At 31.8% G+C, this 26461-nt stretch overlaps 1 protein-coding gene across 7 annotated transcripts in view; it reads left to right on the top strand.

Moving 5' to 3' along the window:
- LOC134716352 (ras-specific guanine nucleotide-releasing factor 2-like) overlaps positions 1-16438 on the top strand; it is a 119406-nt gene extending 102968 nt beyond the window's left edge. For 6 of the 7 annotated variants that reach the window (XM_063579302.1, XM_063579305.1, XM_063579303.1 and 3 more), the window contains 16 exons: positions 463-545; positions 3988-4063; positions 4598-4785; positions 5155-5357; positions 5874-6785; positions 7162-7339; positions 8103-8335; positions 8749-8855; positions 9407-9586; positions 10658-10755; positions 11049-11133; positions 12991-13188; positions 13560-13639; positions 14478-14595; positions 14994-15062; positions 15596-16438. In XM_063579302.1, the coding sequence (XP_063435372.1) occupies positions 463-545; positions 3988-4063; positions 4598-4785; positions 5155-5357; positions 5874-6785; positions 7162-7339; positions 8103-8335; positions 8749-8855; positions 9407-9586; positions 10658-10755; positions 11049-11133; positions 12991-13188; positions 13560-13639; positions 14478-14595; positions 14994-15062; positions 15596-15715 (2928 nt within the window). In that variant the 3' untranslated portion in view covers positions 15716-16438. The remainder of the gene's footprint in view (positions 1-462; positions 546-3987; positions 4064-4597; positions 4786-5154; positions 5358-5873; positions 6786-7161; positions 7340-8102; positions 8336-8748; positions 8856-9406; positions 9587-10657; positions 10756-11048; positions 11134-12990; positions 13189-13559; positions 13640-14477; positions 14596-14993; positions 15063-15595) is intronic. The other variant, XM_063579300.1, reaches the window with a different exon arrangement.
- Positions 16439-26461: the final 10023 nt, after the last annotated feature.

The raw sequence follows: 26461 nt of genomic DNA, 5'->3' as shown, positions 1-26461 counted from the left end.
CAGATAATCTTGTAAAAAGGTAATTCAAGGTTATATGATAAATGACAATGTTGCATTGACAGATTCATTGCAGTCCTTCTACTTATTAGTGGGATTTGAACTCTTACTTTTTGAAACAATATGAGTTATTTGCTTCAGGATAATACCTTTACCACAGCACTTGTGTGAGAATGTAGTCATGAGGAGCTTTAACCTTACAATGATCTGACAAAGCTCCATTCTGCTTTCTGTTATAAAGACCTTTCAGAATCCTCAGGTTTTGTCCTAATATTACACCACTATACAAAATTTGTAGGCAGAAATTTCATTGGCTGATGTAAAAATTACCAAAACTGAAACAAGAAAGGAGTGTTGTAAGAATTTTGTGAGTGAAGCATGGACATATGATATGATCTGCTTTTGTTTTTCTTCAAATAGTTGACTTTTATTCAAATATAAAAGTAATGTTGTTTTATTTTTTAGTGCATAGAAAATCTCCATTACAGTGACCTACTGAACTCCTCCATGAGTGAGTCATCTTCAGTTACGATGCCCCAGTCTGTAAGGTGAGTAACTGTTAGAAACTCTTCTTCAGGTATGATTCTAAGTCTGTAATGTGAGTATCTGATAATATTTGAACTTTCTAAACTCAAGTTTTGGTGAGTTGTCTTCAGTTAAAAAGTTTATCAATTCAGTATCCATTTACAGTGACTGACTTAGATGAGTATTGAGTGAGTCTCATTCAGTTACAATGACACAGTCATCAAGGTGAGTATCTGTTAGTATGTGAGCTTATGGAACTCCATATCATAAAGGTTGCTTTAATGGACTCTAAGTGTCTGTCATTGAGTGATATTGGGATGTTTGAGTTCGTAAAGTGAGTACTGTCTTTCTGGTATCTGAGTTTGATAGGTGTTCTTAGTCTCTGAACTTCATCGTATGTATTTTAAAGTCACAATGATGTCCTACTCAATGAAAATAGCAATGATAGCTAGGTGAGTTAACAGTAAAAAACAATTTAAATATCTAATAGCATATTTGTTAGAAGTTGTAAAATGTGTTTATTTAACTATATCTACATGTATGTATTACCTATACTCTCCTGCATGTTAATAAGGAAGGCTCATTTATAAACAATACAACCTCTTTGATGTTTGTCTGGCTGTCTTATTGTGTTCCTTGATATTGTCCAGTTGATGCTTGTGAGCTATTGATTGGCATCACTTCTATAGTCACACTTTATTGTAGCTTGCAACGTCTTGCAGAGGACTTATTATTTATTTACAGAAAGATTTCAACCAAACTCTTGCAGATCGTTCAAGAACACATTTTTTTAATTTTGGGTTTGATTTAGTTTAGGGTTTTCCAGTACAAAAACATTTCTGCCTATATAAGGTTGTTGGTCTGCAGCTTGTTTAAAAATTTAGAATCAAATTGCAATCAAACTTTTTCGAATTTTAAATATGAAAAAAAAACACCTACCAGGACAACAGGGGACACATGTCTTACTTTCTAGGAGGAATTTTCTTTGCTCATTATTTATGTTTGTAATGAATCTTTTGTCAATTAAACTATTTTGCTAAAAATAAGTGTTGAGATGTTAAAATCTTCTTTTTTTTTTTAAAAAGCAGAAAGTTTTATGGAGACAACTTTGTTATGGATTTTATTCTTTTCCTTCACATACTTTCAGAAATAGTTTAATTTTTGTCTTACTTTGTTGTAATTCTGTCGTTATCAATGCTTAACAACAATTTGACCTGCACACTTTGCAGATATATCCATGATGCTCAAATCTGGTGAGTGATTTCATAATTTCAAAATCTTTGTGTGTCATTTGGACATCAAAAGGAATACTGAAATTGCCAATTTTTTTGTTAAAAGGGAAATTGTGTATAATTTTCTGGTGTTTTGTTCATTACAGTCAAAATCCTTGTCAAGTTTAAAGAACTAACATGCAGATCTAAGGTTTTGTTCAATTGCTTGCTTTATATTATTTTATAAATTATGAGTATTTCATTTATGATGCATTTTTCACTCACCTGACCCTATGGACCATATAAGCTACTGCCATCACTTGGTTTCTGTCATCATCTTTGTTAACTTAGTCAAAAATCGTCTCTGAAACCACTTGATCAATATACTGTAAATTCAGAAAGAACAGTCAAACTCATAAATCTAAAACAAACTGACAACGCCATGGCTAAAAATGAAAAAGACAAACAGAAAAACAATAGTACACATGACACAACATGGAAAACTAAAGAATAAACAACACGAACCCCACCAAAAACTAGGGGTGATCTCAGGTGCTCTGGAAGGGTAAGCAGATCCTGCTCCACATGTGGCACCCGTCGTGTTGCTTATGTGATAACAAATCCGGTAAATAGTCTAATTCGGTAGGTCACATTCATGAAAGGGAAGGGGATTGTAATTACGAAGTAAGGAACATATCCGATATCATTTGTGAAACAGTTATTCCAGAACGTTCAACCAACTCGTGATGGCATCTGTAAAATTTACGAAGGGATGATTTCAAATTCATCATTTGGAATCATTCTGATAGAAAGTGAGAAACTGCAAATAACAAACTGATAAGCAACATTGCCATTTTTGGATATTTTCTTCAAACTATAACAGATGGAAGAAAGAAAAGAAAAAAACCTAAATTATATCTACAAATAACTATCAAAAACAATTGCAAAAAAATTAAAAAACATTAAATTGGTCCATGCTTGCCACCCAGGTGAATGGTTCAAATTCGAAAGAGCTTATTGTTTTCAGTTTGAGTCATAAAATGTTGCTTTTCCCTTGTAAAATCTTTTTTTGGATTATAATATTTCTAACCAATGGACACACAGAATTTTGATCTATTGGTAGAATGTAGCTTTACAATTTATTATCTGGCATGGAATAATTTAATATGTTGCTGTACCTTTCAATGTTTTATTTTTTGTTTGATTATTTTGTTTCCCTGTAATTTATCTAACACTTTCATAGTAGGAATGTTTTGTGCAATGCTTGGGTTTTTTCACTCACACTTTTAATGTGGGCTGGTTCTATGATGGAATAATTTGCAATTGTTTATTATTTTGTAATTCAAAAAATTAAGATCTAAAATAGAATACTAGTTGAAGAGGTATTTTTCCTATTGGAACTATATTACATATAATACATAAGTTGTATTTCAAATGTAAAACATCCTTCTGCTGTAAATGAATAGGTTGGAAGGAAATGTTAGATACAACATCTGATCAGTTGCAACAAAATAATTTCAGGACAAAATCACAAATCGGTATTGTCTCAAAGAAAACCTTGTTTTTTTCACTTAAATCAAAGAGACAAGAGACTAAAGCTAAATCTAAAATATCAAATAGATTGATTATTGTGTGCTTAGTGTCCTGTAGCAGATATTTCGTACATACCAGGACAGAAACAACATAATTAATCAAACAATCGAGTCGGCTCTGCATAGTGGGTGACAAAAATGAAGTGCAGGAAGTTTGGAGTGTCACTGGAAATAAAGATTTGGTAAAAAGTTGCAACATTTTGTCTTTCAGTAGATCATCTAGAGACCCTTGAGAGGCTACGAGAGTTTTTATTGTGAATTTTCAGTATGCAATTTTTAATTTATAGAAGCATCTAGTTAACCAGTCACTGTATCACATTCAGATTGTATTATTTCACTGCTCAGTTAGTATGCTTGCAGTTAGTAAAAGCATGTTACCCCCCCCCCCAAAAAAAACCCCAAGAAAATGGAAACTGAATAAAAACAATTATTTGATGTCTCTATAACACATAAGAAATGGTTTATTTACCTGTGGTTGTAAGATATTTCATTAATGAAAGTTTATGGCACATAAAACCCCTCTTTTAGATTTATTTCTACATACCCTTTGCCAGTATATTATGACATCATAAGAAATTACTCAATCAACTTGATGTATAGATATAATTTTGATTAAGTTATAGTTTGATAGTAGAGAATATAATTATTTATTTCCTTTTCAGGTCTGATCCAAAGTTATTTAAGGATGACGTTGACATCAAGTTCAGTAGAACATTAAATTCCTGCAAAGTGCCTCAAGTAAGAAAAAATAAAAAGTATAGAATGTTCTTTTTTTTACAATCAATTCCTTTTAAAAAAAAAAACATACCTAAAGGGACGTTATCCATCACATACATTTTTTTTTATTACAAACAAAATGAATTGAAAGCCATAAGTTTAGATGTTTTTGATAGAAAAATCACACTACCAGAAAAAAAAACCCAGAATCATGTTCTTATTAAATGAGATGTTTCACTAGTAAAAAGAAAAACTTTTTTACAACATTGTAGGTTGTTGTTTTTAAATAAATATTTATTTCCAAAAGTGGAAAAAGCAAATAAAAGCTATTTGATGGCAAATGGAGTCCTTTACCCATTAATGCATTGGAACACTGAAAATATACATACATAAAGCGCATTTGAGTATAACACTCAGGTATAAAGACTGATAAATTAACAAAATTTAACGATAAAATAATGGTACCTCCTTTAACTCTATTTCTGTTTCAAACATTTTAATACTTTCGAACCAGTAGCTAACTTTCTTCTAATTTTTCTCTCTTTTTTAATTTAGATCCGTCATGCCAGTGTGGACCGCCTACTAGATCGTCTCACTGATCTCAGGTTTCTAAGCATCGATTTCCTGAACACATTCCTGCTGACCTATAGGGTGTTTTCTAGTGGAAAGGTGGTGCTAGAAGCCCTTAAAAGGGTTTATAAGAATCCTGAACAAACTTTGGATTCTAGCCTGTCCTCTTGCCAGTAAGTATCAAGTACTTTTTAGCTGTAAACCAATAGCATTGATATTAATTAAATTTCAGATGATTGTTGTTCAGTTTTAACACATTTCATTGTTTAAAAAGACAAATTGATGCATTTTTACAATAATAGTCTCTCTTCATTAATGCTTAAGGCCAAATGTTATGAAAATCCTGGCATGGAACCTAACATCTAATACTTCTGTATGGGAACCACCATTTTTATATATAACTTGCATGTGTTGGAACTCCCCTTTTAAAAATTGCTGGATCCCTGCCTTTGTGTGTGAACTAAACAAAACAAAATTGTATCATCAGTGTAGTTAACCTGCAGAGTGAAAGTTATAAACTAATAATTTATTAATGTTTTTAGATCAGCATCAGATACTGATATCTACAGTACGAGCCCACCACAACAGTTCACTGAGCATCCACCCACCGACACCAAACTTCTTCTCAAACCTCAAGTGGAGAAACCACGTAGAATAAGTACTGGGGATATGAAACATGAAGTATCTATGGAGAAAAGACCAATAAAGAAACCTCCAACGCTTGGATCTGAATCATTCCATAAATGTAAGATCTTTTCTGTATATTTTCACATGAATTGAAAATTTCAGAAAATACAGGATAACTTCACATTATTAAAGGAGATCTGGGGGAAAAGTCAAGGAGACAGACACCTAGAAATACAATTCAATCAAAATTGACATTTAAAAATCCCTGTATTCCACATTGTGTAGACAAGTTGCATTTCTATAAATTATGTGAATGGTCAATTTTAGTAAAAAAAAAATATATATATGTGTAACCGGAGAGCACGTATTTACTCTACAAATTCATATCGTCACCACCAGGATTCGAACCACGGTCGTCTGGGTGACAGTCAGTGCTTTAACCCACTGAGCCAAAGAATCGATTCCCTAGCTCAGTTGATTAAAACTGGCTATATATGTTCTACCTGTACTAAGGGGGAGCAACCCCGCTACATATGTATGGTTAGTTATTATGGAAATAGAAAATCATGTACACTCTCTCTTTACATTTATTGCTTATAAAAATGATCACTACATTTATGTTGTCTTGTTTTAGTAGATAGTAGAGATTCCATTGACAGTGACGAAACAGGAAGTGAGTTACAGAGTTTTTTAGCGCCACCAAAGCAAAAACTGGCTCCGATTGCTTCAACAGAAACATTGACAGATCATGAAGCATGTGTTCCGTCAATAAAGATGGAGACTTCTGGGTCTTTAAAATTATCCTTGGGTGCTGGAGAAATCGGTGAAACTTGTGATTATTCTAGTGACGAAGACAAGGATTTTTTAAGTGAATCACAAATATTTCTGTCAGAATCAGAGTCCACAGAAACATTTCACACTGCTCGTGATCAGAGCTCAAATACTATTAGCTCAGCGGCAAGCTCTGACACACTGACTCCTGGAACACCAAGATTGAGTCCCTTTCCGTCACCCAGAGTGAGTCCAAGGTTCAATATTAGAGGGCAAACAAATGGCATTCCAACAAGAAGTTTAAGTCCAGGTTATAAAGAGAGACCACTGTCTCCAAATAGAGGATACCATTTCAGTACAGATCCTCATATGTTAGAAGCGTTAGCACTATCTCCTAGTAGTCCGATACGTATCATTAAACCACCTATGTCTTCACCAATCAGAATTCCTTCACCTACTGCCAGAGCTGCTTCTCCTCTCAGGAGAGCTCCATCTCCAGGCAGACGACCATCTTCTCCAACACGACAGGAGGTTTCATCACCATCACTACAAAGACGGACCTCGCCTACCAGGCTAGAACTCACCCCATCTCCCAGACGACAGTCTTCTCCAACAAGACAACTTTTACCAGCAGTGCGTGATCGTAGACCATCCACCCCACCTAGGTTATCTCCCATCAAGTCACCGATGTCCAGTCCAAAAATCAACCGTGCACCGTCACCCATTATGTACAGTATGTCATCGCCAAACATTATGTCACATATCAAAAGGCCATGTAAGTTTTCAATAAGTTTGTCATATGTTCAATATGAAATTATTATTACAATTATACTTAGAATGCAAAATATGAAAATTGGATGTATTTCTAATGTAAATGACATTTTCTTTTTAATGACTTGCAAATGAATCCATACCTTTCCTCCTAAAACAAGATGTAAAATTTTTACAGAGGTTTATTTGGGACTTTCAGATTTGATATTCAAAAAAGCAATTCCATATCCCTATTTAAAGGCAACTGAACTTAGGCTTTGAAATTTATTATTTAAACATGAATGGCTTGATTTATAAACATTTTATAGTTAACTTCAAGTAAGCACTTGTTTTTTTCAAACATTATGATAAGGACTATAAGAAGACAAATTATATTCCAGTTACTGGTAAGAGAGGAAGTGCTGAGGCTGAGTCTATAGGAAGTGTATACAGTACTCCTAGGAGTAGTATAATCAGCGCCAGTACACCACGTAGCAGCATTATAAGTCAGATAGAGGGCTCACCACCTCAGGCCAAATCTGGTGCTGTTGTTACATCTTCTCGTAGATCCCAACGAAGGTAAGTTAAGAACTTAAATAATTTTGTGAAGTACAGTTTTGTTGATTGATTGATTGATTGTTGGTTGCTTAATGTCCAGTGGCAAATATTTTCTGCATATTCAGGACGAGAACAAGTTCACAATAAATACAATAGGTAGGTTGATACAATAGAGGCCATCTGGGATGATGGTCGGGGAAATTTGGACTGCCACTGGAAAATGAGGGTTTATTGGATAGGGACAGAAATTTTGCCTTGCTACAGGCCACCTACAGACCCCTCAAAGAGTTGTTGCAAGGGTTTTTAACGTGCAAAGAGCGTGGCAGTCTCTCTTTACACGAGGCATCAGATTTAACGTCCCCCTTCTCACCGGATGTGACTGTGAATTTGATACATCCTACATAGCCAAAGGGACACCCCACTTCAGCAAGCGTTTTACTGCCGGTCAGGAGAAGACCAAGTGACCATATTTCTATACCCCAGCCACCCATGGGGTGCAGTTTTGTTGAAAGACATGCATAGTTTCAAATCATAGAATTACAAATTGTTTAGTCTCCAGGAAATCTCGTAAGATTTTCACTGCTATTTTTGCTAAATATGTGCAATTTTGGTACAATTTCGGTTTTGGTAGCTGTTCATTTGAAAACAGATAAGTGGTGTATTGTCAAATATTTCCATCTTTGCTGCTTGGTATTCAAGAATCACTATGTAAACATATCTGCTTAAAACTTGTTATTTGTTAAAATAAAACTTTTGTATAGCCAAACTCCCCCTCTTGTTACAGATCAAGTTCCACAGCAGCTTTGACAGCATTTGCTGTTGCTACAGCTGGGTCAGTGACCTACCCTGAGAGTCCACAACCAGGTCAAGGTCAGTCACAACAGGTGCCAACAACCCAGCAAACACCAACGGTAACAGTACCTGTGTCCACACAACCACAACAACAGCAGGCAACAGCACCACCTCAGCCACAAACCACTCCAAGGACATCAAGGGCATTTCTACAGCCGACTACAGGTATAGTTGCTTTAACTGATGGTTTGTCTGCTCTAAATTTAAGAAGTATTTCTACTTACTTCTCTCATACTTAAAACAATAACAAAGACAACAACACCCATCAATTACCGCAGGGTAAGAGTTTATTATGGTCGACATGTTTCGCCAACAAGGGTCATACTTTTTCAATAAATCTTTAATTCTTTTCTCGATCTCTCATTTCCTTTAATTTAAGTGCTTCTTCCTTGAAAGAAATATCTTGTATCATAATGGGAAAATAGGTTTCAATTTTTTTTAGAAAGGTAAAAGGTTACATTAGAATGACTAAAAACATTAAAAATTTTAGTTTCTTTAATGCCTGGCAATATCATCAAGTTTATATCTCATCAAAGAATGTATGATACAAAGTCTAAATTGTTTGTTTATATCAACAGGGACTGGTGATTCTCGTCTACAGAAAAAGAGAGAATCTGTGATAAGTACTGCTGCCACCATGAGAGTGCTTAACATAGTCAAACATTGGGTGTCTAAATTCCAACAGGTAATTATACCTTATAAGTACTGCTGCCACCATGAGAGTGCTTAACATAGTCAAACATTGGGTGTCTAAATTCCAACAGGTAATTATACCTCAAAACCTAGTCAAATATCATTTATGATAAAGACCATCTTTTTAGTAGGATGCAGATAATCTTTCAAAAAAAGAGGGACGAAAGATACCAAAGGGACAGTCAAACTCATAAATCTAAAACAAACTGACAACGCCAAGGCTAAAAATGAAAAAGATAGCTTCATCCAAGCCTGTCCAAGTAACTCCCTAACAAAAAACAAAAAAAGAGCTTTCAAAATTTTATCTATAATTTTCATTCTATTGAAATGTGAAAATATAATAGAAAAAAAGATTTTACAATTGGTATCACTGAATTTTAGCTGTGTTCAAAATGACAGATGCCTTGCATTTACAGTATTTTTGTCATGGAACATAACTCAAGACAACAGCACAGTGAAGTCTACTGGTTAAATTGAGAAACATAATCACCATCTTAGTCAACATTTACATAACTTTTCCTGATAATACTTATATATTTGTAGGATTTTGAGAGTGACCCTGAGTTGAAGGCATTAGTGATTGACATGTTAGAGGAGATGGTGTGTAATACTTCACTGTTACCCACGGAACACAAAGCTGCAGCATCAATCTTACGTACAATCAACAAGGAATCTCAAGAGGTCAAGAAGGTCGACTTAGAAAAGTTACTCACACCACCGGCGGTAATTTGTTGCTTCTTTATCTTCTATGTTATTGATGTATACTGTACATTTTTCACATCACTTGGTGTCCGTTGTCCGTTGTTGTGTGTCATTGTCTGTTAACTTTTACAAAATCTTCTACTCGGAACTACTAGTCCAAAATTAACCATACTTGGCCAGAATCATTATTAGAGTATCTAGTTTAAAAAATGTGTCTGTTGACCCTGCCCACCAACAAAGATGGCTGACATTGCTAAAAATAGAACACAGGGGTAAAATGGAGTTTTTGGATTATAACTCTAAATCGAAGCAGTAAGAGCAAATCTGACTTCATAAAATTGTTCATTAGGTCAAGATCTATCTGCCCTGAAACTTTCAGACCATTCAGGCAACCTGTTGTTTGGTTGCTGCCCCTGAATTTTGGTTATTATCTTGAATTTTGTTATAGATAGAGACAAACTGTAAACAGCAATAATGTTCAGCAAAATAAGATCTATAAAAATAAGTTAACATGAACAAAATGGTTAATTGACCTCTTAAGGAGTTATTGCCCTTTATAGTCAATTTTTAACAATTTTCATAAATTTGGTAAATTTTACAAAATATTTTCCACTGTAACTACTGGGCAAAGTTCATTATAGATAAAGATAATTTTAAGCAGCAAGAATGTTTAGTAAAGTAAGATCTACAAACGCATCACCATCACCAAAACACAATTTTGTTAAAAAAAAACATATGTGTCCTTAGTTTAATATGCACATAGACCAAGGTGAGTGACACAGGCTCTTTAAAGCCTCTAGTTCTTTATTCTTATCTGTACATTTTGAAAGAATTATCCAAGTATGTCTATAAATAATAAAAACTGTTGAAACTAACATTCTGCTTCGTCTCATTCAAAGGTGAAGAACAGCAAAAAGAGAACTATTTCTTGACATATATTTGGACCATATGCTTCTAATTTGTAATTATGATTATTCCTTTTAAATGTTTACACTTTGCATACTTTACATTCAACATTTTTTTGTAGACTATAGTTTATATTTATGACTCATAATTTATCTATTTCATTTGACATTTTTCCTATTTTTACAGATATCTTCTAAAGACACTTTTGATTCCCTGTCTGCATTAGATATTGCTGAACAGTTGACCTACTTAGACCATAAAATATTTATCAGTATAAGGAGCGAGTAAGTACAACAATAATATTAGAGTTAAACACATCTACCACATGCAAAGTTTAGAATTACAAACACTAGGTTGGCAGGCTAGTAAAAATGTAGATTAACTACTTAGATCTCTAATAATGACACCAGGAATATGAAAGGAAATGAAAGTTGTGATACTAGAGTATATAGGGGAAAGTGTCATCAAAATTATTTATATGAATTTCTTATGTAAAGCTTAAAATGTTCTAGATTTTTGGGAAACAAATTCAATTCCTTTACATAGTTGTTAGTATTGATATAATGATTATTTTCAGGGAATTACTTGGACAGGCTTGGATGAAGCCATCAAAGTGTCATAGAGCTCCTCATGTTCTCCTTGTCAGTAAAAGATTCAACGAAGTAAGTCATATAAAATTATTTTTGTAAAACTTTAGAGTCAATTTGGACTGAACATAGCGTGAATTTAGTATTAAGTTGTACTTGATTATCCTACAGCTTTGTAGATCTTATGGTTGTTTGCAGGCCTCAAAGTGTAGTAGGTAATTGGTTTGATCACAGCTAATTGGAATTTTCACTTCTGCACAAATTATGCAACCTACAGCATAAAGAAGTAAGAGCAAAGAGTTTTGTTAATAAAATTAAATAAAAGTTTATTAAGGGAAAACATCAAAGGAGCAACAAATTAACAAAACAATACAGCTTACAACATGTGTTTATGGCAAGAACGAACCATACTGCATCAGTACTGAAAAGTAAGGGGAGATAAATCATAGTAAGATTAAAATTGAGAAAGGAAATTAGGAATGTGTCAAAGCTACAACAACCCGACCATAGAGCAGACAACAGCCGAGGCCACCAATGGGTCTTCAATGTAGCGAGAAATTCCGTACCTGTAGGTGTAACGGTTTATTTTTTCCTCTGTGATATTTTATCCTGAGGATGATTTGTCCCGTTAATTTTTTTCCAGGCATGGTATTTCACAGGTTGATTTTTTCCAGAGGAGTGAAAATCTATCTGTGTTATGCAGATAGTATGTACCGGTATATATTTGCCGTACTATATTTCACAGAACCTTGTGAAATAGAGTCCCCTTAACTACTTTGTATGTAACTCACAATCAATATATACCTGTCTATAATTATAAAATGTTTCACAAAGGTAGAACAAATTTGCATAATTTATCAAAGGGAGGTAATTATGAGGAATTCATATTTTAAAGATATTAATATTATATATTTTTGAATCCATTTCATATTGAAATTTTTCCTTGAATCTTATTTTTTATATATTCATTTATATAAAAAGATGACTTACAACTTGATTTAATAACACACAGATAACATTTCACAGGTAAATACTATCCAGCTGTTAAACATGCTTTTGTTCCAATATATTGTTATGCTATGATATATCTGATTTACATATTATTAACAACTACATCTTTGTCCCCAGACAAAACTATTAATATAGTTAAAAATATCATCATACTCAAATTCTTCTATTACTGTTAACATTAGTAATGCAACTATATTTCTACCATACTTATAAATTGTTTATATTTGTACTGAGATCTGAAAACAACTCACTTTTACATATATTATCATATATTTCACTAACCTGTCCATATTTAATCATGATATTATTTTCACAATTACGATCTTTGAAATTACTTCTGGGTTTCTTCCCTATGATTCATGATAATTTTCTTTTTAAAAGGATGATATTGACTTGAATATTTCAGGAAATTTTTTCAAAGATAATTTGTGAAATTTTCATTTCCCATTATATATACATTTTTTTTTTTAACTATTTCGCTTTAATTCAAATACACTAAATATTAATATTTCATAGATTTTTAAATGATAAGTTTTTCTTAAGTTATCTACACAGATAGAATTTCACGGCAAAGGAAAAAATATACCAGGGAAATATTTTCCTCCGGATAAAAAAATAACAACAACTACTGTGACATTTTTACCTCCGGATCAAATTTCACCTGGATATAATTTTGCTTTACATAGGTGTCCTTCAACTGGCCCCTAAAAAATATGTATACTAGTACAGTGATAATGGATTGCATTTAATGTACAAATCAATGCTAGTCTTGAGTTGTAGGAATAGACTTTCAGTCTAGACATTGCTTCGACATTTAACAGAAAGTATTTTAAGATGAAAAACCAAACAGCATTCCTAAAAGGACAAACAAAAGAAGGTTAATAAAGACAGTAATCTATGTTATCATTTATATTTCTCTAGGTTAGTAGGTTGGTTGTATCAGAAATTGTTGGTCGCCAGACTTTGACGGACAGAGTTGTGTGTATAGAGAAGTGGGCAGCCATTGCTGATATCTGTCGTTGCATGCACAATTACAATGGAGTACTCCAAATATGTGCAGCTTTTGTAAACAGTTCTGTGTACAGACTGAAAAAGACGTGGGAGAAACTCACAAAGCAGGTCAGTTGATAGGTCATTTTTTTGGAAATAAACATGTTATTGAAAGCTATGCTTCAGATTTGAAGTTGATGTTTGTAACTTATACATTTTGTGTTATATTAAATTTACAAGTATAGATAATGTAAAAACATAATATATAGAAAACTTAGATTTTGAGAAATAGAAAAGGATGAGAATTGCACTCTCTGTTTATTTCCAGAGTTTTAGTTCAAATTGCTATTTAAAACAATTAGACACATTGAACAAAAGCTAGATAACTAATTGTTTATATGCTTTGTTGACATTTGGTTTAAATAAAAGTTAACTCTGCTTGAAAAAATGATTTATTCTATTATATTCTTACTAAAAAAATAAATATGACATCATTTTAGACGAAGCAGATGATAGAAAGATTACAGACTTTAGTATCGTCTGATGGGAGATTTAAGAATATGAGAGATGCTCTTCACAGGTAAACATACTGAAAAAAAACTCAGCTGGTTTACAGATAATAAAATTGAGAATGGAAATGGGGAATGTGTCAAAGAGACAACAACCTGACCAAATAAAAAAACAACAGCAGAAGGTCACCAACAGGTCTTCAATGTAGCGAGAAATTCCCGCACCCTGAGGCGTCCTTCAGCTGGCCCCTAAACAAATATATACTAGTTCAGTGATAATGAACGGCATACTAATTTCCAAATTGTACACAAGAAACTAAAATTAAAATAATACAAGACTAACAAAGGCCAGAGGCTCCTGACTTGGGACAGGCGCAAAAATGCGGTGGGGTTAAACATGTTTGTGAGATCTCAACCCTCCCCCTAAACCAACATATGGAGAAAAATTTAAAAAACAAATGACTGTTTCAAATAAAATTGAGAATGGAAGAAGGGAATATGTTAAAGAGACAACAACACAACCAAAGAGCAGAAAATAGCTGAAGGCCACCAAAGAGTCTTCAACACAGTGAGAAAATGCATACATTATACACAGCTAAAATGTATTTAATAAATAATAGAAGTGAGAAAAAGTCAAAACCTCACAAAATTAGGATCTTTGGGAAAATTGCAGTGGGATATTTTTCATTTAAAATTTTGTATTTTCATTTGCATTATTTGTATTTTTCATTTCTAGAAAAAATGATCAATTTTACATTTTTGTCCATTATTCAATATGAGCAATGATAAAATGGCAAACCAAATTTTTTTAATTTACAGCAAGGGCTTTTCTTCATATAAAAATTTGAGAAAATGCGTCTCAGTTTGTAATGAAATATTTATAAAGTTTTATGTGTATATTTTTCTCAGATGTGACCCACCAACAATCCCATACCTAGGGATGTATCTTACTGACCTATCATTTATAGAGGAAGGTACCCCAGATTATACAGAGGAAAATCTTATCAACTTCTCCAAAATGAGAATGGTATGTATGGCATAAAAGGTCACATTTGAAACTTGATTAAACTATTTTGATAATTCAGATGTCTATTTGAGAATGGAAATAGAAGAATGATTCAGTTAGAAAGTTATCCTGACAAATATTTTCTATAATTTAAAAACAGCACTTTATAAATTTCATGCGTCTGAACAGCTTTTCTGGATTATACTTCATCTAGAATGCTGGAAAGCTGAATAATTGAAAGCTGAGGATGTATAAGAACAGAAACAGTTAAAGTTACATGACCAAAAAAGTTGTAAAATAATATTCTCTTTTAAACAATTATTTCTCTATTCAAATAATACAATGTGTAAAGGAGATGACATAGTATTTGTTTCACCCAAATGGATATTTGGAAATTATTGTTTGTTTTCTGTTTTCAGATTGCCCATGTTATACGAGAAATCCGTCTATTTCAGCAGACACCTTATAGGATAGAGCATCATCCAAGGGTAAATAATCATTGTATATACTGTCAAGGGGAAAATTGTTGAAGGGGTTATTTTTCTTAATGTTGAAATGAAGAAAAATGTGAAAATGTAAATTTGCTAACAGACCCATGCTATAACACAATTTAAGCTTTGAACAGGAAATATATTCCATTCTACAATCCATAGTTGTGTTTATGAGATTTTAAACTCATAACTGTTTCATTATTAATACATATAATATGTTTAGATAATTATAATAATAATACATTGCAGTACTAGAGTTGAAATCATTTAAAAGTGAATTGTCACTGTGGTACATTGATAGAGTTTCAATAACCCAGTCCTAAGGTATATCTTATATATAAACTTGGTAAAAATGTGGTATATACTGCTTCTTCATTAAGAGATAATGCAAAGACTGAAGTTCTAAAAGTCTGTGATCAGGTAGTGGCATGTCTTCCTGTGAAATGTAATACTGTTAGAAAACTGTGTTGGATGGAAACAGATTTATTCCAGTTTGTCAAATTCAATTAACTAATGATTTTCTTTTTCAGGTGACTAACTATCTTCTAGATCCTGCTAGATTACTTGATGATGAACAAACTTACAAATACTCATTAGAAATAGAACCAAAGCAATCACGTTTATCAACTGTATCCCTGCCCCCCTCATGACCATAGATTCAACATAATAACTGGAATAATGTGAAGGATACAGCATCGTGTCGGGAAGAGTTTTTGAGTGAAGTTTTTAGTTTGGATTCCAAATATTTGACTTTGGAGATTTAAGTTTTTTCAGTGAACAGATATTTTAAAGAGAGATTTGAGATTGCAGTTCAGATGGTGTTTGGTCGCAGGAGGATTTTTTTATCTTAAATTTTGTACTACGTGTGCTTGTAATATTTTTATACAGCAGAATTTTGGACAATTTATACATAGATATGTATATACTCAGATATGAATTATCATAAACATATATCTCAGAGAACACAGATCACAACATTGTCAATGTGAACCTTGGAGTGATTTTTGTGAAAGTGGATTAATGAAAACATTCCATTGATCCAGATTGTTGACTTATTGTTTCCTTGGAATTTAATGACACTTAATGCTGTAGTGGCTGAAAATGATATATATCAGATATCCCAAAAAACAGGAATTGATACAAATCCAAGGATTAGTATTCTAAAGATGGAATATCTTACTCATTCCAGTGGAGCACTTGTAGCTTATCTGTTAGTGAAAATTTATATTTGTTTATTTATTTATATATTGTGATAGAATTTGGGGTTTGGACCAATTTTAGATACACAAAGCATTTCAGTCCAGATTATAAACATGGGGTTTAGACCAATTTTAAAATACACAAAGCATTTTTGGTCCAGATTATAGCAGTTGTTTCTACGTGAGATGTTTAGATCTGTGTTTGTTTAACTTTAAGATAACGTTGGTCTTCTTCAATGGTGATGATGATTGTAATTTGGGACCATCTACTCTATGATACTGTTTCCTTATTTTTGTTGTAATTAGGGTTTCTCTTGGATGTTTAAACTCTTAGAGATTCGACTTAAGTTGTTGTATTGAGCTTGTGCTTTAGTATAAAATGGTTGTTAGTTATATTAAAAAAAAATAATGTATGTCATAGGGAATATCCAATTTTTCCAATGTCCATCTAGTTTATGAAGCAGAAAGGGAAATGTTTATGTTAGAAAATGTTAAGTAATCGTAGATATTTTCATGTTAAAAGCAGATTTTGATCTGATTTGTGTAATTATAAAATTGTTTTATTTCTGTGATAGCCTTTTAAAATTTATCTCAGTGCAATCAAAAAGCTTTATTCAACAAGTGTGCAATATTTTTGTGCAATATCTATTGACGATTGTCATGGTGCCATTTTTGAAATACATGAATACTTGCAGTTCAAATAACTGAATAAATTAAGTCTTACTATGAAGGAATCTGTGCTTATGGTTTTATAAGAATGGTTACAATTTCTACATGTTTTTCAGGAGTTTTTGATGGAGCCACTTCTTTCATTGCTAAATCATTCAATTGATAAATATTATCTCAGATGTCAATACTTGAATTAATGAACCTCAAGTAGTTTTCTTTCTTTAGATTTACATTGTATTTGGAAAGATGAAAACTATTAATAAAAGAGTTTTGTAGCCAGAACTACTTTGAAGGTCACCTCTGCAACTATTCTATTGTTAGGTTAGAAAGATATGGTTGTGAATTATTAACATATTTTTGCTCATTGTTATTTCTTCTCACTGTACAGTGTTTGTGTGTTTGCTTGTTAGTTGTTTATCTATAATGTTGCAATGTTATAAATATTTATGATTTCCCATTGTTTGTGCCAAAAACAATCAATATCAATAAATTTAAAAGTGTTTAGGGACAACCAAGTTTTTTTTTCATTTTTTTTGGCATTAAAGAGTTGATGTATAGTTTTCATCCTTTCCTTCTAATATAAATATTACAGTTTCTAGGCAAAGAGCTATAAACCTTACCTTTTTTTTTTTTTAAACTTTTTTAAATTATACTTAGAATTGTTTTAAAAAAAATAAAGAGTAAAGATCTTAAAAGGACCAAAATCGCATTGATGCAATGCATTTTGTTAAAATTCATATTAATATTTACATTAAATTTATGTACATGTAGAAGTATATTTTGGGGATCATAATATATTTATCACACCATCCTCGATACATTTTAAAAAGCATTAAATTGCGAAATTTAATTAAATTAACTAGGGTGGAGCTTTCTTGAGATAAGAATCTAAAGATTAATGTTTCTGACTTGTAAAGAAGGCTTCAAATCGTTTTAAGTGAACACATATTTCAGGAAACATCAGGGTAAATGGCAAGAATATTACCAAATCTAGAAAATTAGTAAATTAAGAAACAAATCATTAACACAGCTGAACAACTCTTTTTCATACTTGTTCAAAGTTGTGAAGTACTTACTATAATATAACTCATATTATGGCTGTTTTTGTCTTATTTGAAATATGATATCATAGCTTTCCTTAAAGTTTAAAATGAGTGCCAGTATTCTAACAGAGAACATGTATTACTTGGTTGTATTCTATGGATAACAAAATATGGAAAATGGTGTTCTGATTTTTAACCGGATTTTTGTGACAAAAATGTCAGTTATTGGATTGGGAATGTCCGTCTGGCGGGCGGTCAGTCAGGCGGTCGGGCGGCAATTAAATGTTGTCCGTGCATTAACTCATGAACCGTTGAACCAAAGCTTTTAAAATTTTAATATGTTGTTACTGGCAACTAAATGAAGGTCAAGTTCAATAATGGCGAATTTGACTTTTACCGTTCAGGAGTTATGGTTCTTGAAAGATTGAAAAATGGAGTTTCCAGTCGTGTCCCTGCATTTACACGTAAAGTGGTCTACCAAAGCTTCTCAAATTTTAATAATATGTTGCTACTGATGACAAAATGGAGGTCAAGTTCAATAATGACAATTTTGACTTTTACCATTCAGGAGTTAAGGTTCTTGAAAGATTGAAAAATGGAGTTTCCAGTCGTGTCTGTGCATTTACACATGAACTGTTCTACCAAAGCTTCCCAAATTTAAATATGTTGTTACTGATGACAAAATAGAAGTCAAGTTCAATAATGAAGATTTTGACTTTTACCTTTCAGGAGTTATGGTCCTTGAAAGATTGAAAAATGGTGTTTCCAGTCGTGTCCGTGCATTTTCTCATGAACCATTCAACCAAAGCTTTTGAAATTTTTATATGTTGTTACTGATGACAAAATAGAGGTCAAGTTCAATAATGATGATTTTGACTTTTACCGTTCAGGAGTCATGGTTCTTGAAAGATTGTAAAATGGCGTTTCCATTCACGTTGTTGCATTTACTCATGAACCATTCAATCTAACCTTTTCAAATTTTAATATGTTGATACTGATGACAAAATGGAGGTCAAATTTGATATTGACGATTTCACTTTCACCATTCATCAGTAATGGTTCTTGTGATATTGCCAGGACACAAATAAATATTAAGAAATCCGGTTTGCTGTCATTGTGAAAGCCTCTTGTATGAAGGTAAAATTTTATCAACTTGTTTGAACATCTTTAACACAAAAAAGTGTTAGCCGTTAATTTTTTCTAATATATCAGTATTCCATTTTCAGTTTGAATGAGTTGTGTTTTTTGTTTGTTTTGTTGTATAATTATGCTAATTTGTGTATTTTTTAATATGTAATTTGTATTGGTCAATCAGCTTTCTCCACTAATTAACAAAAGTTAAAGATGTTGGTCACATTTTATTTCTCTATGAAATTTAGATTATTAATATTTGGCTGAAGTCATTTAAGATTCTTTGTACTAGCTTATAAGATAGTATCTAGTATTGATTATACATAATTTGATGATTTGACTAGAGTAAGAAAGAAAGAAAAAGTTGTTTTTCAGAGGAAAAAATAAGATTTAATGCATTTGTTTATAGATGTAGTGTATAACCTTGATTTCAGTATCCAAGGTCAAGCCTAGTGTTTGTGATTTAGGTTTCTGGTACATAATTAGAGTGTACTAAAGGTTTTTACGGTATTTAAAAGAAACGCAGTAGATATTGAGCTATTAGCAAGAATTAATGTTACACACCATCCACTGGATATCATAATATCAAGCATTTTACATAGCATAGTATACTGGGAGTTAATATACTCTTTTGTGTCAGCTTCTTTGAAATAATAATGTCATGATTTTGAATTCTTAGCTTTAATTGTTTAAACTGACAGAAATATTCAAGCTCACGAGTTTATGCTCAGTATTAATGGGGATATAAAATGCCAGTATCATCATGGAAACTGCTGTATGAAAAGTATTAATATTCAGAAAAATGAAAGAGAGAAAAAAAGAAATCATCTATTTCATCTCTGTTAAAGGAAAGAAACCTGGGTGCACATGTTTATATTTGACTTCTTAATGTTTTATGTTGGGGGGGAAATTGTGATATTTATTTATTTGTTTTTAAGGAAAATATTTTGTTTGAATTAATGTTTTCATTTATATATATATTTTTTATATTTTGAGAAACACTATTCAGTGATTAAAAGAGTACTTGGTGTGTCCATACACATCAAGACTCATATCTCAGGTATACTTATCACAACAGCATCTTTCATAAAAAAACCAAGAAGTGTATCCCCTGTGAAGTGTAGGTCATCATGACCTATTATTAATACCTAAGGGACTACATTGCTTCTAAGTGATGCATATATAAGGTACATCATGGTTTATATCTTGCATATTGCAGCTTTAGAGAGTATGTCAGCATTCAGACAATTTACAAACTTCTCATGCCACACCAATTATTGTTGTAAGTTCAAATTATTTGGAAAAAAAACTGCAAAAAGATTTTTTAAATATACGAACCAATAACATCGACATCTCTCACAAAACCATTAATCATTTGACAAAATTTAGAAGAGATTTTACTCAGTAAGTTTTGAAACTTTTAATATTTATGTTTATTTTGCAATCCACATATTTTACCAAATGAATATTTATTGTTTACAATATCATCCTTGCTTTACACTTTTAAAACATGATTAATTTACATTGTATTGTTTTAAAACAAATTAATTTACATACCTATTGTTTAACATTATGTGCAATATTTTATAGTACTTTTGTTGTCTCCCTTTTTTTGTTTTGGGGTGATTTACAATTAAACAGTTGTTTAGATCTGAGGTAAAATGTCATTTGTAATTCAATGTACAAATATGAATAACTCCATGTATTTAATGCTTAATCATTAATTGAAGTTTATATTGTTATGAACTTCTGTACACAAAGATAATTGGCAAAAACTAGATATTCCAATGTTGTTACTTTTGTTATTTGCTCCTTCTTTTGCCAGAAGTCTTACATATTCAAATTAAGACCTTTCAGAGGAACTACATAAGTTTCTTTGACTGAATTAACTTTTATTGTAATGAATTTTGTTTGTCCAAATAGAAGTAAAAAAGTGATGGGTTTTATGTGTTTTCCTCAGATGTATATTAGCTACAATGGTAATCATGGTGAGTGTGTTTTTGTAAGAAACTTTTATAGCCCTTTTCGGCAGCTGAAGATGTGTTTAGCCAAGAAAATTTGTTGATTTTCTTTATTTCTGTGTTGAGAATAATGTACTTCTATTTAAGAACTGAAACTCTATACTGGTAACTATTCTATATGTATATTTTGTCTGTAGATGGCAGAAAAATGTTCCCTGTAATGGTATGTGTATTGATTACCGTTGAAAAAATGTTGTTTTACCTTTTGAAACTCAACCTTTACCAAAAGGTCAATGTTAGGTCCTGCCCTCACCAGTTGTCTGTTGTTGTCTTCCTCCATCTTATTTTTTTTTAATCTTCTCAAAAAGAGCTCTTTGTGTTAACAAACTTACCTGAATACATCTTGTTTGTAAACTGTATTAAATTGTAAACTTTTTTTTATATTTTTCAGACAATTTCTATAAGGCTAGAAAGGTACTGTAATAAAAGAAAATGATCAGCAAAATGGGATCTAGAAATAAGTTAACATACTGCAAATAGTCAATCAATTTCCTAAGGGAGTTATTATCCTTTTTGCTTACAAATTCAAATACAATGCTGAGTTTAACAGAATTTTATGACATAACATATTTTCAAAATTCTATTTTCCTTCAGCAAGATAAAAAATACCTTTTGTTCTATATTCAAGACCATGAACTAGTTTACTGTAAAAAAAAATGCTATGATAATTTGGTATGATTTTTTAAAACTGTCTTGTATCGTTAATAGCTGATTTTATCTGTGACATGTTTGTTGTGATTTACAGCAAGTGCTGCTTTTTTGTACTGTTATTGAGAATTTGCATAAAAGATAAAGAGGATAAAAACCGGTCACTGAGTACATTTTCAAGAAAATTCTAGTGTCACAATGATGAGCCATTTTTATCCCTAAGTATTCTAGTGCTGGAGATAACTTTACAATTTATATAACCATATTTGTCTCCCTTCAAGGACATGGTGACAAGTTTCTTTCACAACCGTTCAAGATATCATGATAACATGAAAGAAAGGTTTGAAATTTAGAGTTTCATTCCTTAAAAAGAAGCTCATGTTTGCTTAACTATTAAACTTGTGCGCCAAACCATTTGCTGTCAACAGTTTTATTTTCAAGCAGCTACATATACCAAATCTGCAACTTTGTCAAGGAACCAACTATCTAAATTATTCCAAACCATAGTACCAAAACCATTTATCAGGAACACCAGACCAATTGGTATATACAAAATCATACATCTACTTTTGTTATAAACTTATTGATAACTTTGTTGTCTCAAATTGTATTGTTTTTGTACATTTGTTGAAAAAATGAAGAGTAATATTATGTTTCTTTAACTTTTGCCGTGTACATATTTTGGAGTTATTTCCCCTGTACAATATTGTTGTTTCTTCCTCAACTGTTATGTGATATGTGAACATTTTTTAGAAGTTGTTGTGTAAAACAAAGCATTACAAAAAAACTTTATTATGTAAAACCACTGTATCATAGATCTTACTTAAAAACTTTTTTCAAATGTAATGATTAAAATTTTATCTTCTTATCAATATATTTTTAAATATTAAGCCAATCTCCCTGCTGACTACTGTGGATTCATTGTTCTTTGTTGGATGTCAATTTTGTGGATTTCTTTGGTAAAGGCAAACATCAAATTAAAATGTTCATCAAAATATGAACTTCCTATAGGCTTGTACAGAAACTTTGGTAAATCCAAGTATTTTCATGAAGATATTGTTTGTCTTTTGGGGTACAGAATGGCGCTGGTATGACATGCTGATTCTCAACAAGTCTGCAGTAATATGGAATTAGAACAAATTCAGGTTGGCTTCAAGTCAGAAGGTGTTTTAATATAATGTCAGACAATGTCTTCATGTAAACTAATTTTTTGAACTAACATACCAAAGCGATATACAAACTCATATATTGAATACAAACTCACAATGGCATGGCTGAAAGACAAAGATGACCAGAAGACAAACAAGTCAAAATAACAAAACAAAAACAGGACGTGATCATAGATTCTGCAACGCATATGGCAAGGTGTTATGAATAGTGAATTGAAAATGAATTACTAATAATAAATGACAATGGGATTTTAACTGCTGGAAGAAATATTTGGAGTGTCAACTGTCAAGCCTATAGAATAAAAGCCAATCGTCTTTGCAAGGTTTTTCTCTGCAAATAGGGTAGATGATCTCTGCCAGAATTCACAATTGGTAATTGAAATAGTTTATATTTGCTTCTAATTCTAATTTCTTTGTGCTTGGCAGAGAAGCAGCAAATACAATTTTTCGAGTCTTTGTTTTGACCAAGCTGTTTAAATCCATAACCAGCTTCAAAATGAAAACAAGACAACCAAGGTGGTATACAAATCTCTGTCCTTCACAAGCCAATAAACACACTGCACGTTGCCTTGATTGTGTATGATCAAATTTTAGAAAAACAAAAAACAGGATAGAAACATAAAGGTAGATATAAAACAAACAATGTAAGCCAACTGATTTTTATAGGTCAGTAATTTTGCATTTAGCCCTTTCTTGCAGCAATTTAATTCAGTGATTTTCAAATAGACAAGATGTAAGTTAAATTAAACTGTCAATTGTTCTTGAACAATTGAGAGATCTTTCCTTTTGTAATGTAAAATACATGTTCCAATAGACGTAGAATGTATTGAAAAGCTTTAAAACACACTAAAAATCCATTTTATAAGGCTAAATTCGCTATCTGGGACATGACCTTGACCTTTGACCTTTGTCAAGGTCATTAGTCACCAATGTCATTGCTGAAGACCCCATGGGTCTAGGACCTTTGGTTATATAGTAAAACCTAATTTTGTCTTTCCAGAAACCTAAAACAGGGGTTATGCCCCTTAAAAAAGGTCAAATCTCTTCGGTCAATATGTAACAAAGTTGCGCCGTAATGACCCAAACATTTTCCACTATTTAAAACTTCTGTAAGTATAATAGTTTCTGAGACTATCCCATAACAAGGTGATGGGTCAAAGGTCAAGGTCAACATACAAATTTGACCTTGAGGTATTTTTCAAAGATACATAAATTGATGATGATTGGTGAAGATCCTAGGTGTCTACGACTTACGGTTTCTGAGTTTTGATGGCCAACTGACACCGGTTAATTTTCATAGGGCATAACTCTACCAATGAGTCGTTGAATCTTTTCGATCCAAATGTAACGAAGAACCGGGGTCTGGTCCTGAACAAATTTGACCCTTCGTTTTTTTCTACCTATTACGGTTACGGTGTTGGAACGATAACAAGGTTTTTGGGTTTCGGAGGGATTACTCCGAACCGACAAAATATTTTGACTCACAGGGTGAGTTCAGGATAGGTATTCATGACACCGATACAAAGTGTGAATATGAAAGCGACACGTCTTACGGTTAACGCGGATAAATTTGTCAAAGTTTGGCGGAACAAAAAGAATAATAATAGTCAGAAGAAATACAGTAAGGTCTTTCCCTTTAGTAAAAGGAAAGACCTTAATAATGACAGATCCAAGTTTTACATATTTGCATTATTTTCCAATTTGGAAAATCGTGAAAATAAATCATTTGCAAAAACTAGATGGTTAACAGTATTTAGATCTTTTTAAGAATCAGCTGGCCACTCAAATTGAAAATGAATCAGAAAAACAAACTACTATAGATGTAGATTTCTATATTTAAGTTACAAATGCTGTATTCAAATAATTGTAGGAATGATTTAACAAAATCAAGTACAAAAACAGAAAGAAAAAAAAATATTTCAAATCAAATTTACAATGTACACTTGTACAAACAAACTAATTGTAAATAACAAAATCAAAACAAATAAAATTTACAATGTACACTTGTACATACAAATTACTTGTAAATAACAAAATCAAAACAAATAAATGCTACAATTGAAAGACAATGGTTTATAATGGCCATTCTAGTAATCACTAATATAAGGAGATGAATTATATTAGGGAAACATTTTTTTGGCGATTAAATATTTTGGAGATAAATATGTTATGTTAACTTACCACAGATGCTAGCATCTTAAAACTGTACAATTATATCTATCTTTGGATTTTCTTCAAACAATGGATGAAACAAATATTATCAGATTTGAAAATTGGTTAGTAACACTTTAATTGATAATTTAAATTTATGCCACTTTTCTTGATCTCTGAAGTTTGGAAAATATTAGAGTAACTGTGTACATCTTTAATCAGATATTGGCAAATGTTTTCCAGTGGTATCTTTTAACCAGCAACCCATTAAATCCAATATTGAGGAATTCTGAATGATTTTGAAGTTTAACAATGCTTACAACTTTTTGATTCCCAAATGACCCAGATTCCAAAACATAATTGGCAAAAAATTGACAATCCTATTTATCTGACAGCAAAAACACTTTTCTGATTGTAGGTAGGGTGTTTTTGAAAATTGATATTTTCCTAACTAAAAAACAAGACAAATATTTTAAACAGATTGTAACAAATCAAAGACAGCAGCAGTTATAATTCATAATTAACTAGAAATTAAACGTTATAATTCTAAATATTATATGTAACAAAAACAAATTAACATAACTAAAAACAATTATCACAAATCTGTACATAGTACAAACTTCAAACAACACAGTAAAATAACAGTTCATAAATATGTCTTCACAGGGGGTCTCAACATACAAGATCCCCCCCCCCCCCCCCCCCCCTGCATGTCTAGGTATACACAATATGTAACAGTACATGAATCTGATTTTGCACAATAAGTAATTTAACCATGTTAATAGTACATGAACATGTCTAGGTATACACAAAACAGAAAGGCATTAAGTCAGCTGAGTTCTCAAAACTAATACATGAAACATTAAAATACTGTTGAAAATGGATTCAGTTATACATTTTATACATAAAAGCTTATATGGTCACTTCCTTTTCCTTTAATAAGTGTTTCTATTGGGGCAGAATTATCATTTATGGAATCATGCAGGATAAGGTAAATCTTAAGTTCTAAATTTTGTTATTCATAGTTACAAATCTTTTGTTAATTTCAAATTGAAGTTCAAAACCAAAAAGTATGCATACAAAAATTTTGTTTATTCAGAGAAAATGGTATAAAAAGGTAAAATTTTACAGTAACTTTTATTTTAGTAGATAATTGTCTACAAAAATGACGAGCCTCAGTGGCTGAGAGGTCTAAGTAGTCCAACTGGCCATTTAGCTCTACATCTATTTAATGTCAATTAAACATGGACAGATCATTGAATCATTTAAATAAAACGGACACTGTGAACTTGCTGTTACAATAAATTTATGACTCAAGAACCAGGTCTATATATATATGTATAGATGGTATAGTACCATAATATT

Source organism: Mytilus trossulus, chromosome 4 (assembly GCF_036588685.1).
Source record: "Mytilus trossulus isolate FHL-02 chromosome 4, PNRI_Mtr1.1.1.hap1, whole genome shotgun sequence".
NCBI classification, from domain to species: domain Eukaryota; kingdom Metazoa; phylum Mollusca; class Bivalvia; order Mytilida; family Mytilidae; genus Mytilus; species Mytilus trossulus.
This window is presented reverse-complemented; position numbering and strand designations above follow the sequence as displayed.